The 17,028-nt window shown below is 36.6% G+C and overlaps 1 protein-coding gene across 1 annotated transcript in view; it reads right to left on the bottom strand.

Moving 5' to 3' along the window:
- Nucleotides 1-6,862, bottom strand: part of LOC126972095 (putative phosphatidate phosphatase) — a 43,216-nt gene extending 36,354 nt beyond the window's left edge. Inside the window, exon 1 of the mRNA XM_050818682.1 lies at nucleotides 6,597-6,862. Coding sequence (XP_050674639.1) covers nucleotides 6,597-6,689 — 93 coding nt within the window. The 5' untranslated portion in view covers nucleotides 6,690-6,862. The remainder of the gene's footprint in view (nucleotides 1-6,596) is intronic.
- Between the last annotated feature and the right edge of the window lie 10,166 nt (nucleotides 6,863-17,028).

Genomic DNA, 17,028 nt, shown 5'->3' on the forward strand with positions numbered 1-17,028 from the left:
ACGCGGCTGTGTTGCATTTCGCACTTTGACGTAATATCCGGTGGTGAAACTCGACTGCTGATTAAACTTCTCTGAGTTGAGTTGAGTCTCCAAACTGAAGTAATTATTTTCAAATACAACAGTTACAGTACGAGTGGGGGGCTCCATTGCACCGGCTATAGCGGTGCCTATTTCTGCTGTGAAGCAGTAATGTCTGAACATTACTGAGTTTCGCTCTGTAGGGCGCCATAGCTAGTGAAATTATTGGGCAAATGAATCTTATGTCTCAAGGTGACGAGCGCAATTGTAGTGCCGCTCAGAGTTGTTGGGTTTTTCAAGAATCCTGAGCGGCACTGCATTGAAATGGGTAGGGCGTATCAATTCCTATCAGCTGAACGTCCTGGTCGTCCATATATTTTCATAAAAAAAAATAATCATTTATGCCTTACACAATGGAACAACAAGTAATATTATTCATCTTCCAAAAACGGCAGTGCTCCAGGGCAGTATTCCCTCACCAAGTTCTGATCCTTATTTTGTTTATAAGATGGTTTACTTAGCATGGTCTTATAGCTTGTTTCAATATCTTTCAGATACATTCACTCAAATCATCATAATTATAAGCAATCTATTAAAACACGTAAAATAATACGTATTGAGAGAACGCTGCGTGAGCGCCAAAATCACGCCGATCTGAAGCGATCAGAGTTTCCGGGAACGGAAAGGTTCTAATGTAATTAAAAACGAAAGATTAGTAATATGCTATTAGCTAATGAATAAAGTTATGGCATACTAATTAAGTAACAGATGATTATGTTATAGCTTTATACTTACACTATTAGCCTTATAATCGAAACTGTTTTTTTTATATGGAATAGGAGGACAAACGAGCGTACGGGTCACCTGTTGTTAAGTGACCACCGCCGCCCACAATCTCTTGCAACACCAGAGGAATCACTGGAGCGTTGCCGGCCTTTAAGAAAGGTGTACGCGCTTTTTTGAAGGTACCCATGTCGTATCGTCCCGGAAACACCGCACAAGGAAGCTTATTCCACAGCTTTGTAGTACGTGGAAGAAAGCTCCTTGAAAACCGCACTGTGGAGAACCGCCACACATCCAGATGGTGAGGATGATATCCTAACTTGTGGCGTGTCGAGCGAATTTATTATTAGGATATTAATAAAACATTATTTTTTTAATTATAAAATATTATAGGGCGCTTTCAACGTTCGATCATATTGAAACAAGCATATTGGCCAATAATGTAACAAATCCATCAAAAAAATTCATTAAATTATCTCTTTAATTTGTCTAATTTTTATAGACTTTCAATATACTTCTTCTTCCCGTGTCTCTCCGACTAGCGAAGAGGCAGTCAACTTTGTAAATTCAACTTTTTGTTCTTCGCAAGGCGAAATAGTTCTGCCGCACTCGCGATTCCTGTTCACTCTCGGATGTTGCGCAGCGAAGACTTTCCTACGTCTCTTCTTCCGGCACATTTTCCTATCATGATTAGTTGTAGGAGTTTGTACCTCTCGTGCCTAAACAGGTGCCCCAAATATGCGACTCTCCTCTCGATGGTTTGCATGAGTTCGCGTTTTTGATTGAAGCGGCGCAGAACTTCCACATTCGTGAACTTGGAGTTCAACTAATTGCCAACATACGTCTATATACCCACATTTCGAAAGCTTCTATACGTTTCCTGAGGTCTAATACAATATACTATCGTATAGATAAACAAAGCGTGTGAGAGGGAAAAACACGTCTAAAGAAGATACAGCAAGAAAGAAAAAGGTAGGCAAATTGTTTCTGGCACCGATTTTGATAGGAAAATCGTAAGCAGTCAGCCACTTTTTTCATTAGTTCCTTAGTATTTTAAATATTTAACCACTTTACCAGTGGGAGTCTCCTTTGTATGGGATGCCGGCTAGATTATGGGCACCACAACGGCACCTATATCTACTGTGAAGCAGTAATGTGTAAGCATTACGGTGTTTCAGTCTGGAGGGCGCCGTAGCTAGTGAAATTACTGGGCAAATAATACTTAACATCCTATGTCTCAAGGTGACGAGGGCAATTGTAGTGCCGCTCAGAATTTTTGGGTTTCTCAAGAATTTTGAGCGGCACTGCATTGTAATGGGTAGGACGTATCAATTACCATCAGCTTAACGAAAAAACTAACCAATGCACACATTGACAAATCAAAATTTATCACGCATTGGGGTTATTTTCTTAATTTAACAATACAACAAATTAATCAACTGTTACTGTCAACAAATTGCACTTTTAACTTAAACACTTTAAACCTTTACGTAATAGGCATAAAAGGCATATAGGGCCTTTATTTTCTCTTAATTGATTCCCTTAGAATTCTTTTTGACGTCATTTCTAACAATACCACCGCTTCGGAAACAATGTTTTTTTATGAAAATAAGGGACGAGACGAGTAGGACGTTCAACTGATGGTAATTGATAAGCCCCGCTCCATTCCAATGCAGTGCCGATCAGGATTCTTGAAAAACCCCAAAAATTCTGAGCGGCACAACTGTGCTCGTCATCTTGAGACATAAGATGTTAAGTCTCATTTGCCCGGTAATTTTACTAGTTACGGTGCCTTTCAGACCGAAGCACAGTAATGCTTATAAATTTCTGCTTCACGGCAGAAATAGGCGCCGTGATGGTACCCATAATCTAGCCGGCATCCTGTGCAAAGGATCTTCCCACTGGTGAAATGGCACTCTGAGAGAGAAGAAGCGGCCAAGAAACTCTCCTAGCATCCTTTTATTGCGCTCTTTTTAATAAAATATACAATATTGTGCTGTCATTGTTATTGCTATAAAATAATCTAATCTAGTGCCAGGCTGCCGATCACTTAGATATTCAGCTGTGTGATGTATAGCTATCTATTTTTCAGAAGCGCACAAATTTTCTAACGTTTCAGTCATCGTGGAATACCGACTCATCTTTAAATTTGAACGCTCAACTAAGAAAAGTCCTCCTAGGCCTGATTTCTGCACATCCTCGATCGTAAAAGCGATTTTCAGAACTGATCAATGTTATACTTTCACTTTTCATACCTATTCAAAGCACGAAAAATCCATCTATTATCTAGTAAGTGAGAGATGTCGTTTAATTTGTCTTTTGATTGAACGAATCATCAAATTCTCCGGTGTTACAAGAAATGTATATAACAAAAACCCATTGTTAATTATTATGAGTAATTTCTTTAGTTACGTATTCGTTACATCTTATTTATTACTAAGTGAATAGAGGTCATAAGGATGTTATTACTATTAAAATAAATACGTCATAATATTGACGTATTTATTTGTGACATTCTTGGCTAAGAGAGACAAAGAGAGAGAGAGAGAGGGAGAAAGAAATTCTTTCTGAATTTCAAGCACCCATAGTTCTTAAACTATTTTGAAAATATTGGGATAAGATTTGCAATATGTCACTCCTGGAACAAATTGGATCTGACAACGGGGTGACTCTACAAAGGATTACGGGACATAATGGTTCATTGGCATAAAAGGCATTTATTTTCTCATAATTGATTCCTTTAGAATTCTTTTTGATGTCATTTCTAATATACTACATACTACTACCACTTCGGAAACAAATGGCGCTCTAATAGAGATGAAGTGGCGCAAGAAACTCTCCCAGCATCATTAATGCAGCGGATAAACACATATTATCTTATATAAAATTCTCGTGTCACAATGTTAGTTACCTTACTCCTCCGAATCGGCTTGACCGATTCTCATGAAATTTTGAGTGCATATTGAGTAGGTCTGAGAATCGGACAACATCTATTTTTCATCCCCCTAAATGTTAAGGGTGGTCCACGACAATTTTTTTTTTAATATTTTTGACTTTTTTTTTAATTTATTTGATTATGAAACATTAAAAAATAAATACAACTTCAAATTTTCACCCATCTACGATAAACAGTTACTTTTGTATCGCGATTTTAATATCGGCAATACAACGTTTGCTGGGCCAGCTAGTCTTATACATAAAATTCTTGTGTCACAATGTTTATTTATTTATTTTTGTTATGTTATATTGTTAGTTACCTTACTCCTCCGAAACGGCTTTACTGTTTTTTCCCAAATTTTATATGCATATTCAGTAGGTCTGAGATACGGCTACTATCTATTTTTCATCTCCCTAAATGTTAAGAGTCCACCCCAAATTTTTTTTTTTTATTTTTTTTTTATTTTATTATGATTTAGCATTAAAAATACATACAAATTTAAATTTTCGCCCTTCTACGATCTACAACTATTTTTGTATCACAATTTTTATATTATTCTGTTCCATCCACCAAACTGATATAGGGTTGCAAGATGGCAATCGAATACAATAATTGTAGTACGACATATTTGGTAGGTGTGAGAATCGGTTGCATCAAAATTTGAATAATTGATTTTTTTTATATGTTATATGGCAATACGACGTTTGCTGGGACAGCTAGTATCTTTATAATAGTGAGCACCTTGTATCGTCACACCACTTAAGAAGCACCTCTTCACAACCAGAGTAATGTTAACTTCAAATTTTCACCTATCTACAATCAACAGGTACTTTTGTATCGCGATTGTAATATCGGCAAAACAACGTTTGCTGGGTCAACTAGTAGATTAATAAAATATTATAATAAACTGTACACAAAATAATTTTATGCTGAAGGATAAGAATAATGCGAAGTATAAAAATCAAATAAAAAATAATATACGACAGGATTTGAGTGCTAAAAATATTGCGTAATTAACGCAAATAACGACTCGAGGGTTTCTACTAGCGTTTCTCGGTAGATGAATTTCAGCTGATGGTAATTGATACGCCCTGCCTTTGACAATGCAGTGCCACTCAGGATTCTTGAGAAACCCAAATATCCTTAGCGGCACTACAATTGCGCTCGTCACATTGAGACATAAGATGTCAAGTCTCATTTGCCCAGTAATTTCAGTAGCAACGGTGCCCTTCAGATCGAACCCTAGAATGCTTACACATTACTGCTTCACGATAGGAATAGGCAACGTTGTGGTACTCATAATCTAGCCGGCATCCTGTGCATATTAGCCTCCCACTGTTAGAAGGTTGGTAGGTCTATCCCGGGTCGGTTAATCCCAGCAGATAAAGTCTGGCCGATGACAGTTGGTATTGAAATAATTTGCAATTTTTTTAATGGCAGCTGTAATGCAACGTCAATGATATGAGAAACAAAATGGCGATTATTTTGGTTCCGGTGAGGTTCCTTTTTGTAATTTTAATTTCGGGCTTGCCATCTTTTCTAAAAATGAATAATGTAGCATTTGTGGGCGCCCGTTGCGACTACGCCTGTGGTATCTAGTTGGAGCGCAGCGGAAACCAATTCTTATTTGCCGCCTTTTTCCAGAGCAATTTTCGCCAGCCTATCGATTACATGGCATGATTTGAGAGCGACCTAAAAAGGACGCAATTTGACAGTGACGTTTGGTTAAAGTTAATCGTAACTGTAAAATGTAATCAGCACTAGCTGTCATAGTATCTTATTTCTTATACTACTGATATCAAAAACAACTATTATGACACAGATACGAGTATCCGGTTCTGTAATTCTTTATTTCCTACACATTGTCCCTAATTCAAAACAGTTAAATACAGACTTTTGTAATCGCAATGGTCTTTGCAAGATTGCCAAAGTCACCCTCGTGAACAGGACGTTTAAGGTCCGCATTCCAAAAAATGTCTACTTTATCTGGCGAAGTGTGTTTTGTCACTGTCTACTATTTCAGTATTGAAACTGTGCAAAAAAGAGACAAAATGGACTTCATCACGGTTTATTAATTATTGATAGGCCTTTTCGAATATCGTCCTAAGATAATTCAAATTCAAATATTTTTAATCAAAACAGCATAATGGTATGGATAAAAGGCCAAAACTACCACGCATTCTAAAAAGTATGCCTCAGACCAGAGATGAACGGGTGCAACAAACTCAGAGAGAAACGTATTTAAACAATTCTTTTGAATTTCGTAATACATTTGTTTTGAACATTTTCTGGGATCTTGCTCTAAAAGCATATCCATACGTCGCCCAACAAAGACTTACAAATACAACTTAGCCATTATAAGTTTATTTATGTCTGTTCCTGGTGTTAATTATTACAGTTTGTTGCAATTTCACTTATGTGCCGATGTGCATACATTACATTATCGAGTAGTAATATATTGAGAAGCAACGAAAGAGAGAATATTTTCAAGTAACGATCTAGCGGGGGTTGAACTCGCAAACCATACTTTGATATCACTTAATAGGCTCTCATCAATAAGCTCGTAAAATTGAGTCGAGATAAGCAATATTCATACTTTGAAAGTATCCGACGCTAAAAGTACATATTTGCTATATAATTATGATGTATTAATTCAAATAAATAAACTATAATCCGTGAATTAAACAACCAAGAGAAACTAAAAGATTCCTAATCAAGTTTAATCTATTTCTCATGACAATAAACAATAAATTTTGCCACATCCATTAATTAAAAATAAAAAGTGAACCGTGGTAAGTTCCTGTGAAAGTTTCAAAACACTGCGATCCACTTGAGTATCAAAACAATACGAACTTACATGGACATTGAGGGAACTCTGCGAATTCATATTAACTGCGAACACTTCTGTACTTCCCGTCACCTTATTGGCCACACAATCCAAGGATCTCATTGCACAGATAACATATGACCACAGATTCACTAAACACACGTTTTTTTTACACAAAGAGAACACAACTCCGTCACGTCCGTGTATTAACAGCGTCTTATAGCTAATGTTTCTATTATAGTTATAGCATGTTTGGAATTGAATATAAAGTAGTGTTTCTACTCATGATAATGTCGAGTGACTGACACGAGCGATTCTTGCGTGTGCGCATGGTTAATGAATAAGTTTCACTAGATGTGACTTTTGTGCACATTATTTTTAATAAACAATGATGGTAATTATAACTGGTTATTAGCATAAATATTTCGTTATATTGTCATTATTAATTTAAAATTTAATTGCCGTCAGTGCATGCACATAATAATATATATTTTTCTCAAGCTCTTTGAGGCAACATTATAGTTTTTTTTATGTTTCTTTCTGTTGATAAATGCGTTAAATGAAAAATACACACATATATTTTTTTTAATGTTCAATTTCAAATAAATTATGAACACAAATATTTATCCATTAGTTTACTTTAATAACAACTGAGTAAGAATTTGAAATGAATGTAATCTTTAGACGAATTTGAAAAAATATTGTAATTATATATCAATTATTGTTCTTTTTAGGCATTTTATATTATGAGAGTAAATGGTACCTTCACTTATAAAGTAATATCTATTAACAACACACCTATTAGTCACAGTTGTACACACGGAATAGGAAAATAGATGAATGTGTGTGCGATGAGTCATCGAATATAGTGTCAACGTTTGATGATTATAATCACATTAAATAACTGTAGGTAATAAAAATATTTTTTTCATCTCAGATAATAGATGGTTACCTAAATCAAAGTGACATCATTCTCGGCCGTTTTTAATAACCTATCTATCCTTAGTTTAACTTACTAGAGGTAGACAAAAATATCCTTTTACGCTTACTGACATTTCAATAATCTATCGACAGATAGCATTGGACTATAACTAATATTGGACATGACTACACATAGATAGATAAGATCGTGTCATTAAACGGTGACTAGAGATACGTTATTGAAAACGGCCGTCTCTCAACTATCACAAATTTTGAAAATTTAAATAAAAAAAGAGAGATGTCTTAACTAACTCACTGCCATCGCACCAAAAATTAAAAGTAAATAATAAGTTAACAGTTTATAAAACACTTAACTGATATACACTTAATAGTCAACGAATAAAAAATTACATTACCTTTATCAAATCGTTTATTAAATTACTGGCCGGCCAATTAACGAAAGCCTCTTCCATGTATTTATGTTTGTAAAGCTGGTTGTGTGAGTCATTCAAGTTAAGCGTATACGAAACACGAAATATCTGTTACGAAAAGTTGTATGTGGGTCGGCTTTTAAGAAATTAAGAAAAGAGTGCTTAAAAACGGTTCAAAAGTTGTATCAGCTACGACACGAAACCCCCTACTAACGACAGTTTTAATATATCCATATTAAAGATTCCTGTGATAATCTATTTGACCAATATGTTGCTTTCTTTAACTTCAAATAAAATCTGATACTTTTATACATTGTTATTCTAAAGGTGATTGTTGAATACTTTGTTTAAGCAAAGTGTGAATTTTTTTTATGGAAAATTAGGACAAACGAGCGTACGGGTTCACCTGGTGTTAAGTGTTCACAACAGCCCGCATTCTCTTGCAATACCAGAGGAATCACAGGAGCGTTTCCAGTCTTTAAGGAAGATGTACGCGGTTATTTTTAAAGGTAACCATGTCGTATCGTCGCGGAAACAACGCAAAAGGAAGCTTCTATTCATTCGAAGCAATCTACAGAACGTGGAAGAAAGCTCCTTGAAAACCGCACTGTGGAGGACCGCCACACATCCAGATGGTGGAGATGATATCATATATAACAGCTCTTTGGAACACTCCCCGTGATAAATGCGATAAAAGACAGCATTAACATTCAAATTTAAAACTCTCTTTCCTTGTGGCTCTCCACTACGGGAGGCAAGCCGTCGGCTTACCGGACTTCGTCCTGTTTTATAACTTGCGAAACAGATCTTAAACTCTATTGATATTTGTCCACTCCCGAACGTTTCGGAGCCATGATTTCTGTCTTCGACCATCACTTCCTGCTTCTTGCCTTCTATTTTGCCCACCATAAGAAGTTGTAATAGGTCGTATCTCTCGTGACGTGTGACCCATGAATACTAATTCGCTTGGTTTGATGGACTGTAGCAGTTTCTTCCGACGCGCTAGAGTACCTCAAAATTCAAAACTTTCTGAGTCCACTGATGGGTTACATTCGAACGAAATCTCGAACACTTCTTTAAACTGCTGTATATTTTATTTTAAGGTCCAGGCTTCGCTTCCGTATACATATAACAATGGGGTATTCGAACTCTGAGCTTAATAGGTAACTTGTAACTTCACAATACTTTTACATCATTGGGGTCACTTCGGCAGTTTCAATCTAGGTTCGCGTTTTTTGTCCCCTAATCAACCCCCTTCAGATTTGGACCAATGATTTGATGCACTATCTATTGGTTGTAAAATCAAAAGGCCCCAATATACGTATAGGAATTCCGATTATAAACTAAGCAAAGTTTCAACGAAGTCGATTTTACACTCCAAAAAGATAAGTTTCAAAAATTCCATAAAATACAATATCCCGGTTTAAGTGAAATTTAACGTTAACGGTAGCTCTGACTTTAACATTGACTGCGGAATGTGTTGCACCATCATATTCCTTGGCATTGTTAAAGTTAAAGTTAAAAGTGACATATCATAGTATAAGATCCTGCTGCTCAAATCTGCAGGTACATGTTTTTTTTATTAAAGTAATTTTAAATGAACGTTGAGCGAGTAAACAATTTATCAGCAATAGGTTGTCTATAAAAATCGCAATTAACTGTAGTTAATTTTAGTAAAATTTATTAAAAAAACATATACTTACTTAGTTGCAATTTATATCAAAATATTAATTATACGGGATTTATTAGAGAACAACAGAAGATAGAACAACAATGTTTAGAATATATATGTCTATCTGTTTGTTTGCACTTGCATCACGCAAAATCTACTGCACGGAATTCAATGCAGATCTTACAAATATACTGGTAGCTAACTTCAAATACACTTCTCTTGCAATTAATCAATTTATTCAAACAAAACATATCATATAACTATATTTACAATAGTATGAATAGATAAAATTAAAACTATGTGGAAGTGTACCAAGAATACTGGCAGCATTTCCGCGCTGGATAGCTAGGCTGATCCGTTGACCGTGATAGCTGCCAGCGCTTGGGTTTTCAGTAGCCTTATTGAGGCGCGAAGATAGTATTTTGAACATTCTCCGCGCCTCTGAGCCCCACGGGCCAAGTGTCTCGACACCAAACGGCACAAAGATGTATGACTCACTGAGACCAACATATTTGCGACGCTTGCCGTCTTCAGCAGTCGAAGCAGCAGCCCCAGCACCAACTGACGTAACTTGGACATGAGAAGGAGCCAGAGTGGCGACGCAAGTCACGTCCCACACCAGCGCCCTTCCCCGTGCCCAAGCCACCAGCGTCATTCCATCAGGACTTGCCAGTGCTTGCTTCTTTTGTGTATTGTGATTGACATTGAGAATCATTTATATACAAATGCAAGGCACTACTCTAAACTGAGATCCTTAATTATCTACTTTGACAATATCTATGCACTTGAGATAAAACATGATAAGATATTTTTAAGACATTTATATTATCTACTTAATATTGTGAGTGCATGCTGTGTTGGTTGACTTATATAATAAATTTAACGGATTAATAGTATATTCATTTTTCTTCTTAGTAAATATAATTAAGTTATTTGTATAAGAACCTGAGCATAGGTATAAAATTTATATTTTTGCAAAATGTATTTGCGCGCGCCTGGCAATGTTATGACCCCGACTTAATCGACTGGCTTATTTTTGAAGTTATACATATAGTAACACAAAAGTAACAGGGTGAAGTTAGTTCCTAAAATTTTCGGACGTTTGCGACAATCTTTTTTTTTTTGTTTCTTCATCCATTATATACAGCTGTATTCGTTATTTGATAATTAATTGTCAAAGCCATCGTTGCAAGATTTTTACAATATTGTTCTTTCTACAAACGTAGAATAGCACGAGGAATTAATAATTTTAAGGATATTTGCTTTGTTAGTCCAAAGAAGTATAACTTCTTGCGTGCATACATAAGTACACACACAGTTTTCTTTCTTTTATTATTTAAACATAAAACTACAACGTATAATAATTGCATACTGCCTCTAACATATTTTTGGAAGAAAATAAATAATATTATTAAAACTTTAGGAGTTCATTTAGCCCCGCTACTCATCAGCCAGGTCTGCACCTCCAAGTTGGGGTATAGGAGAGGTATGGAACAAGTTTTCAACTTGCCTCAAATACCTACCCAAAAATACCCTAATATTATGAAATATTATTGAAAAATATTTTTAAGTATATGAAATATTTTTTGTTATGTACACAACAACGTCTGTCGGGTCAGCTAGTTTCTCATTAAAAAATTGCATTTGCTGAAAATATCGTGCGTGATAGAAGAGCATCTGTAATGGATAGATTAAGATATAAAAAATTAATACCTTGTTACTGTAACCGATTTTGATTGACAAGTCGTGAACAGTCTGCCATGCTTGACATTAACTCCTAAGTATTTTAAATATTAAATGACTAACTAACGCACACATTTCAATTGGTAATGCATTATGTTTTAACTTTAAATCTCATTAACATCTTGACTGTTACCTCTCCATATATTCTTGATAATGTTATGTATACAAAGGCACAGAAGTTAATTTGCTAGAAATTGTAATAACCATAATGTTAACATAAACTTATAGTGCCTACTACTCGGCTTAGTAGTTCAGTAAGTCTTTTGTGGGGCGTTGTATATGTTTTTACAACAAGATCCCAGATAATGTTCAAAACAAATGTATTACAAATATCAAAAGAATTGTTAAAAACGTTTGTGTGGTAAAGGTTAGTATAACATAAATTACTTTCTTAATGATAACACTGATTGGGAATAGAGTGTTAAAAAAAGAAGCCCGCCGAGTTTGGTGCGCCCGTTCTTCTCAGGTCTGAGGCATACCTTTTTGAATGGGTGGTAGTTTTTTACTTTCAATAAGTGATTTTATTCAATATAAAATCACTCTAAGCAACGACCGACTTAGGAATAACGACATTACCGTACATTCATTGCAATGATCTCCCTTGCACCCACACACACGTTCGTTCACGCCTTGTTCCCATCTGGCTAGGCAGAGACAATAGAATGCCATTTGTTTCTATCCTTACAAACCTCACGAGCTTCCTCTACATTCATTACTCTATTCATAGATGCTCGCCGGTTTCGGGTGCTTCGGACCTTTCCTATTCTGAGAACGTCCCCAATTTGGTCGACGAATGTTCTACGAGGTCTCTGCGACGGACTTGCCCACACACACTTGTCTTATATATTTAATGTGTCATTCTTTCTTCACTCATTCGCTCCACGTGTCCAAACCATTTCAGCATTCCTTTCTCAGTCCTTGTCAGACCATCTTCTTTCAGACCACAGCACGCTAGTATTACCGGATTTGGTTTTCTATCAATCAGTTTCACCCCACACATACTACGCAGTGATCGCATCTCAAATGTGTTAATTCTGCTTCTATGCTTCTTCTGCCATACCCAACTCCCACTACCGTACATTAACGTGGCGACAAGCACTCCATTATGGACAGCCATTCGCGTTGATTCAATGATTATCATTGTTTTAATCTCACAGTTTAAAATCTTCGATCATTTATACGTCTAGGGATTGACAGCTGCGAAAGCATCGAAAAAATTGAGGTAGACAGTTAACCTCTATTTTAAGCAAATCACGTACACTTACACAAAGTGACATATACAAATCGCGAGTGTAAGACGTAGCTTGTCACGCACACTAAAGTATATAAACCCGGCCTGTTTTCATCGGTTGTTAAGCAGTAAGAGACTCTATCTAGACGTTTTAATTATCTAAGTTTAAAACATTGCAATCTACATGTCTATTTATAGCATGTAAATATTAATCCTTCATTTATTTTTGTTTTATAATCGACACTTATACTGATAAAAACTATCAGTTACATGTCAACAGATTACAAATATATGTTTACCCGCACGGACTGTCACAGACGCTGACAATCCTCATAATGGCCGCCTATCGGCCTGTAGTAGTGTTAGTGTGTGCGTGGGGCTATGTATTTAAACGTTAATCATAATAATAACGTTGGTGCTACACTGTTATGTAAGGTGAAACGGAGTCCTTATTTTTTTACTAGTCCGTGGTTTACCCGATATAATATATGTATTTTTGAGTAAAATAACATCACGATATTTTTTGGATATTTCGGCCTCCAAAACAATAATATGTAACGACAACAATTAAAAGCCGGTAAAGTAAAAGACTATACTAAGACTTTACTTGCGTAAGACTTAGCTGAGTGTGATAAAATGAAACTTTTCATTGGGCTATTTTAGCTTAAACTCGGTATAAAGCGCGTACACCTTCCTTAAACGCCAGCACCGCTCCTGTGATTCCTCTGGTGTTGCAAGTGAATATCAGCGGCAGTGATGACTTAACACCAGGTGACCTGTACGCTCGCTTATCCTCCTTTTCCATAAAAAAAATTCAGCTGTCAAATGACTATAACAACGAAATCAAAGATTATGCTAAGTTTTACGTAACTAACAACAGTGGCTCCTTCGCTTAAGATGCCGGCTAGATTATGGGTACCACAAGGGTGCCTATTTCTGCCGTGAAGCAGTAATGAGACAACATCTTATGTCTCAAGGTGACGAGCGCAATTGCAGTGCCGCTCAGAATTTAAGGATTTTTCAAGAATCCCGAGCGGCACTGTAATATTCCGGCAGGGCGTATCAATTACGGTCAGCTAAACTCCTTGCTCATTTCGTCCCAAATTTTCATTAAAAAAAAAGATTATGCTATGCTTACACTCAGCTAAGTTTTACATAAGTAAAGTCTGAGCAAAGTCTAAGTATCCTGTATAGAGGTCTCAGCCTATGTACTTTTTAAGGTTCAAGATCCGAATAATAATTACCCAGTATCGCATACGCCAGTGTAGTTTAACAAATTAAAATTTACACAGAGTTTTAATTATATTAAGTCCGCTGTATCAACAAATATTAAAAAAAAAACAAGATGGCGAATTATAAAAAGGCTGCAAATAAAAAAAATGTTTTACAGACGAACGGACGGACTAACGGGGTTTCAGTAATCGGGTTCAAAATGTTAGCTTTCGGGTACGCAACCAAAAAACCTTAGATTATTTATACATCTCTCTATGTAGATGTTATTCTTGTTAGGCAACGCATGACAATAGGCCATATTTATTAGTTTAGTATGCTTGACAAGTTACGTTTTACACTCGCGATACCTATGCTACTTTGTGCGCGTACTTTAGTGTGCGTGCGTTGCGTTTGAAAATAGAGGTTAAATGTACGCCGCTATTTTTTTTGATGTGTTTACACAGTCTATCTAGACGTATAAATTATCTAAGCAAAAAAACCCTTCAAAGGCAAAGTATCCCAACAATCCTATTTTCGAACTACTAAGGAAACTATTTTATTGCGGCATTTAAGTTGTTGGTTAAATAAGTTGGCTAATGTTGGTAACATTAGCTAACATTAGCCAGATGTTGATTATAGATATGAACCTTCAACCAAACCTCTTCAAACTGCCTCAATATTGACAAAACAATTTTAAAGATGTATTCACGTTTTATAAGGGACCATTGTTGGCACAAGAGGAAGTTATATTAATTAAAAAGATTTTATTTTTTTTGCAACGTAGTATTTATAGTGTGAATGGTGATGCGGTCAGAGACTTAAGAAATCTAAATCAATATTTCTGTTGCGCTATCGCGGGCGCTACAAAAGTCAGTGCCTTAAGAACAACTGCAGCTCCGACTACAAATCATAAGAAAATCAAAGGGAAAACAGGCGAGAACGTTTATATGGAAAAATTGCTGCTAATGTATCATTTAAATTTCCATTCAAAGCCTAGACTAGGCCCATGCTGCTATCAAATCAGTTCATAAAAGAGTAACACGCTGACGAGTAACTTTTAAACTTATAATAATAGTGAGAAGTGTATATTATAGACTCAACAACTATCTAGATCAGTCTGTAAGTACCTTTATGTAACATAGGTCACAGTACACGTATATATCTCCTAGTTGCTAACAATGCCTTTCACCTTGTGACTCATTTCACATTGGAGTGCCTTCGAATGTTTCATTAGCTGCTTACTGCCTGAGCGGCCAGCCGCGCGAGGCAAATCGTCGGTCGTTCAAGACGTGCCAAGTCCGAGGCAAATGTACGTGCTACTACTGTGTGCCGCGCCCGAAGCTTTGCCGCGCGTACTCAAGACGGTTGTGTTTAGCCGTGCTTGTTTGAAGAAACGATGGGATCGTTTCTCTGGTTCTGATAGTAAGGGTTTCGTCAATATTCTGAACACAGGCCTTAAAATTCTAACGGCGTTCTCCACAACTCTTCTTGCTCTGGGCAGCCTGTAATTCGTTTTTGTACAAGTCGAAGAATTAAAATTAAAGCAGTGGTTGGTATAGCTTTCCCAACAAATTTTATGTATTTATATTTACGATATAACCTGCGGGCACGCGCGGTCTCTGTCCGACTCCACGTTAAGCTGAGAGCTCGATGCTCAGGCTCAGCCTGTCCGTGGCTCGGCCTTGCCGCGCCCGACAGTCTTGAGTCAAAGGCGGATTCCCGTGGCAAACGTGCGACGCTTCCTCGGGAGATTGCTTGCTCAGTCAGTACTCGGCTATTGATGTATCTAGTTAGTAGTTATATAGTATTCTAGCTTCTGCTCGCTACTTTATCAGCTTTGAGTATCGCGCTCAAACGGGTAGGTTATAAAGAGTTTCAATTATATTCTAAGAAATAAATATAAACATCGGTTTTATTTGGATTGTAATTAGATTTTTTTATGAAAATAAGAGACGAGACGAGCAGCACGTTCGGCTGATGGTAATTGATACTCCTTGCCCATTATAATGCAGTACCACTCAGGATTCTTGTAAAACCCAAAAATACTGAGCGGATACGAAACACAGTAGTGCTTACACTTTACTGCTTCACGGCAGAAATAGGCGCCGTTATGGTACCTGTGCAAAGGGGCCACTGGTAATTGTAAATGTAAATGCGTATATTATTATGAGTTATAATGGAATTACTAACTACAACATACTTACAAAAAATTTTATTGCCATTCTACTTACAGAATATATTAAGTTCTTAAATTACATTTCGAGATATCTTCTAGAATACAAACAAGAGCTTACCTTTGACTGCTTCAAGGTGTGGAGCATTGAAGGGCGATGGGCTTGTGGTAGCTGATTTCTTTGCGTTTCTCTTTGGAAATGGCTCTGCTTCAGCTCAACAGTAGAACTAGATGAAGTGCTAACGTTATCTTTAAAGGACATACAGTGTAATGAATGTATTCTATTACATCTAAACGCACTTTCTGGCTTTTTGAAAGAAACACAGGCCATTTTAAAATATGAGAAACATAACAAATTGTTCTTATAAAACCACTTTGCAATGTCTTCAACACTTATATACATAGCATACTAGTAATAAAATTTTAGCTGATATAGAAGATATTAAATCATTACTAATTCCCGTTCTTTATTATGCTCAAAATTATTATGCTAGATGTTTACATATTATTTATAACCGTAGAAAATATGATTTAGTAAGTACAGAATAATAATGTGTCAATTTCTATTTGATTTGATAGAATAAGTACCTAATGTCATGTCGGCAAATTAAAGCAATGATTCTTCTGTAGTAATACCTCAAATACTTATTTGTGAACTCTCATGCTTTTAGCACTACTACAGATTGGGATAGAATGCGTTCCTTTTTTGCATTGGGGCAAGGTTTGTTTCCCTTCGGATGATCTCAGTGCCTGCGCCGTTGCAGTAGCCGATGTTATACTATAGGGCATGGATATGCTTATACCAAGCTCTGTAGTACCGATCGGTGGTACATCACAGCCCTGCTTCGATGCGTCAGACAAAGCAGCATCTGACTGCAAAATACTAGTGTATCAAACTTGGGTTACGGCGCTGGGCTCAAAGGATCCGAACTGTAAAGTTCTAAAGAGGAAATATATCCCTGCCTCCAGATTCTTTATGCGCGAAATCGAAGCACGTTGTCAAAATCGGCGAGGAGCTTTCCAGTTACTGGGTAACCGCGTGCAACGCAGAGCAGCCAAATTGTCGAGGACCCAGTGCT

The sequence above is a fragment of the Leptidea sinapis genome, chromosome 25 (assembly GCF_905404315.1).
Source record: "Leptidea sinapis chromosome 25, ilLepSina1.1, whole genome shotgun sequence".
Classification (NCBI taxonomy): Eukaryota; Metazoa; Arthropoda; class Insecta; order Lepidoptera; family Pieridae; genus Leptidea; species Leptidea sinapis.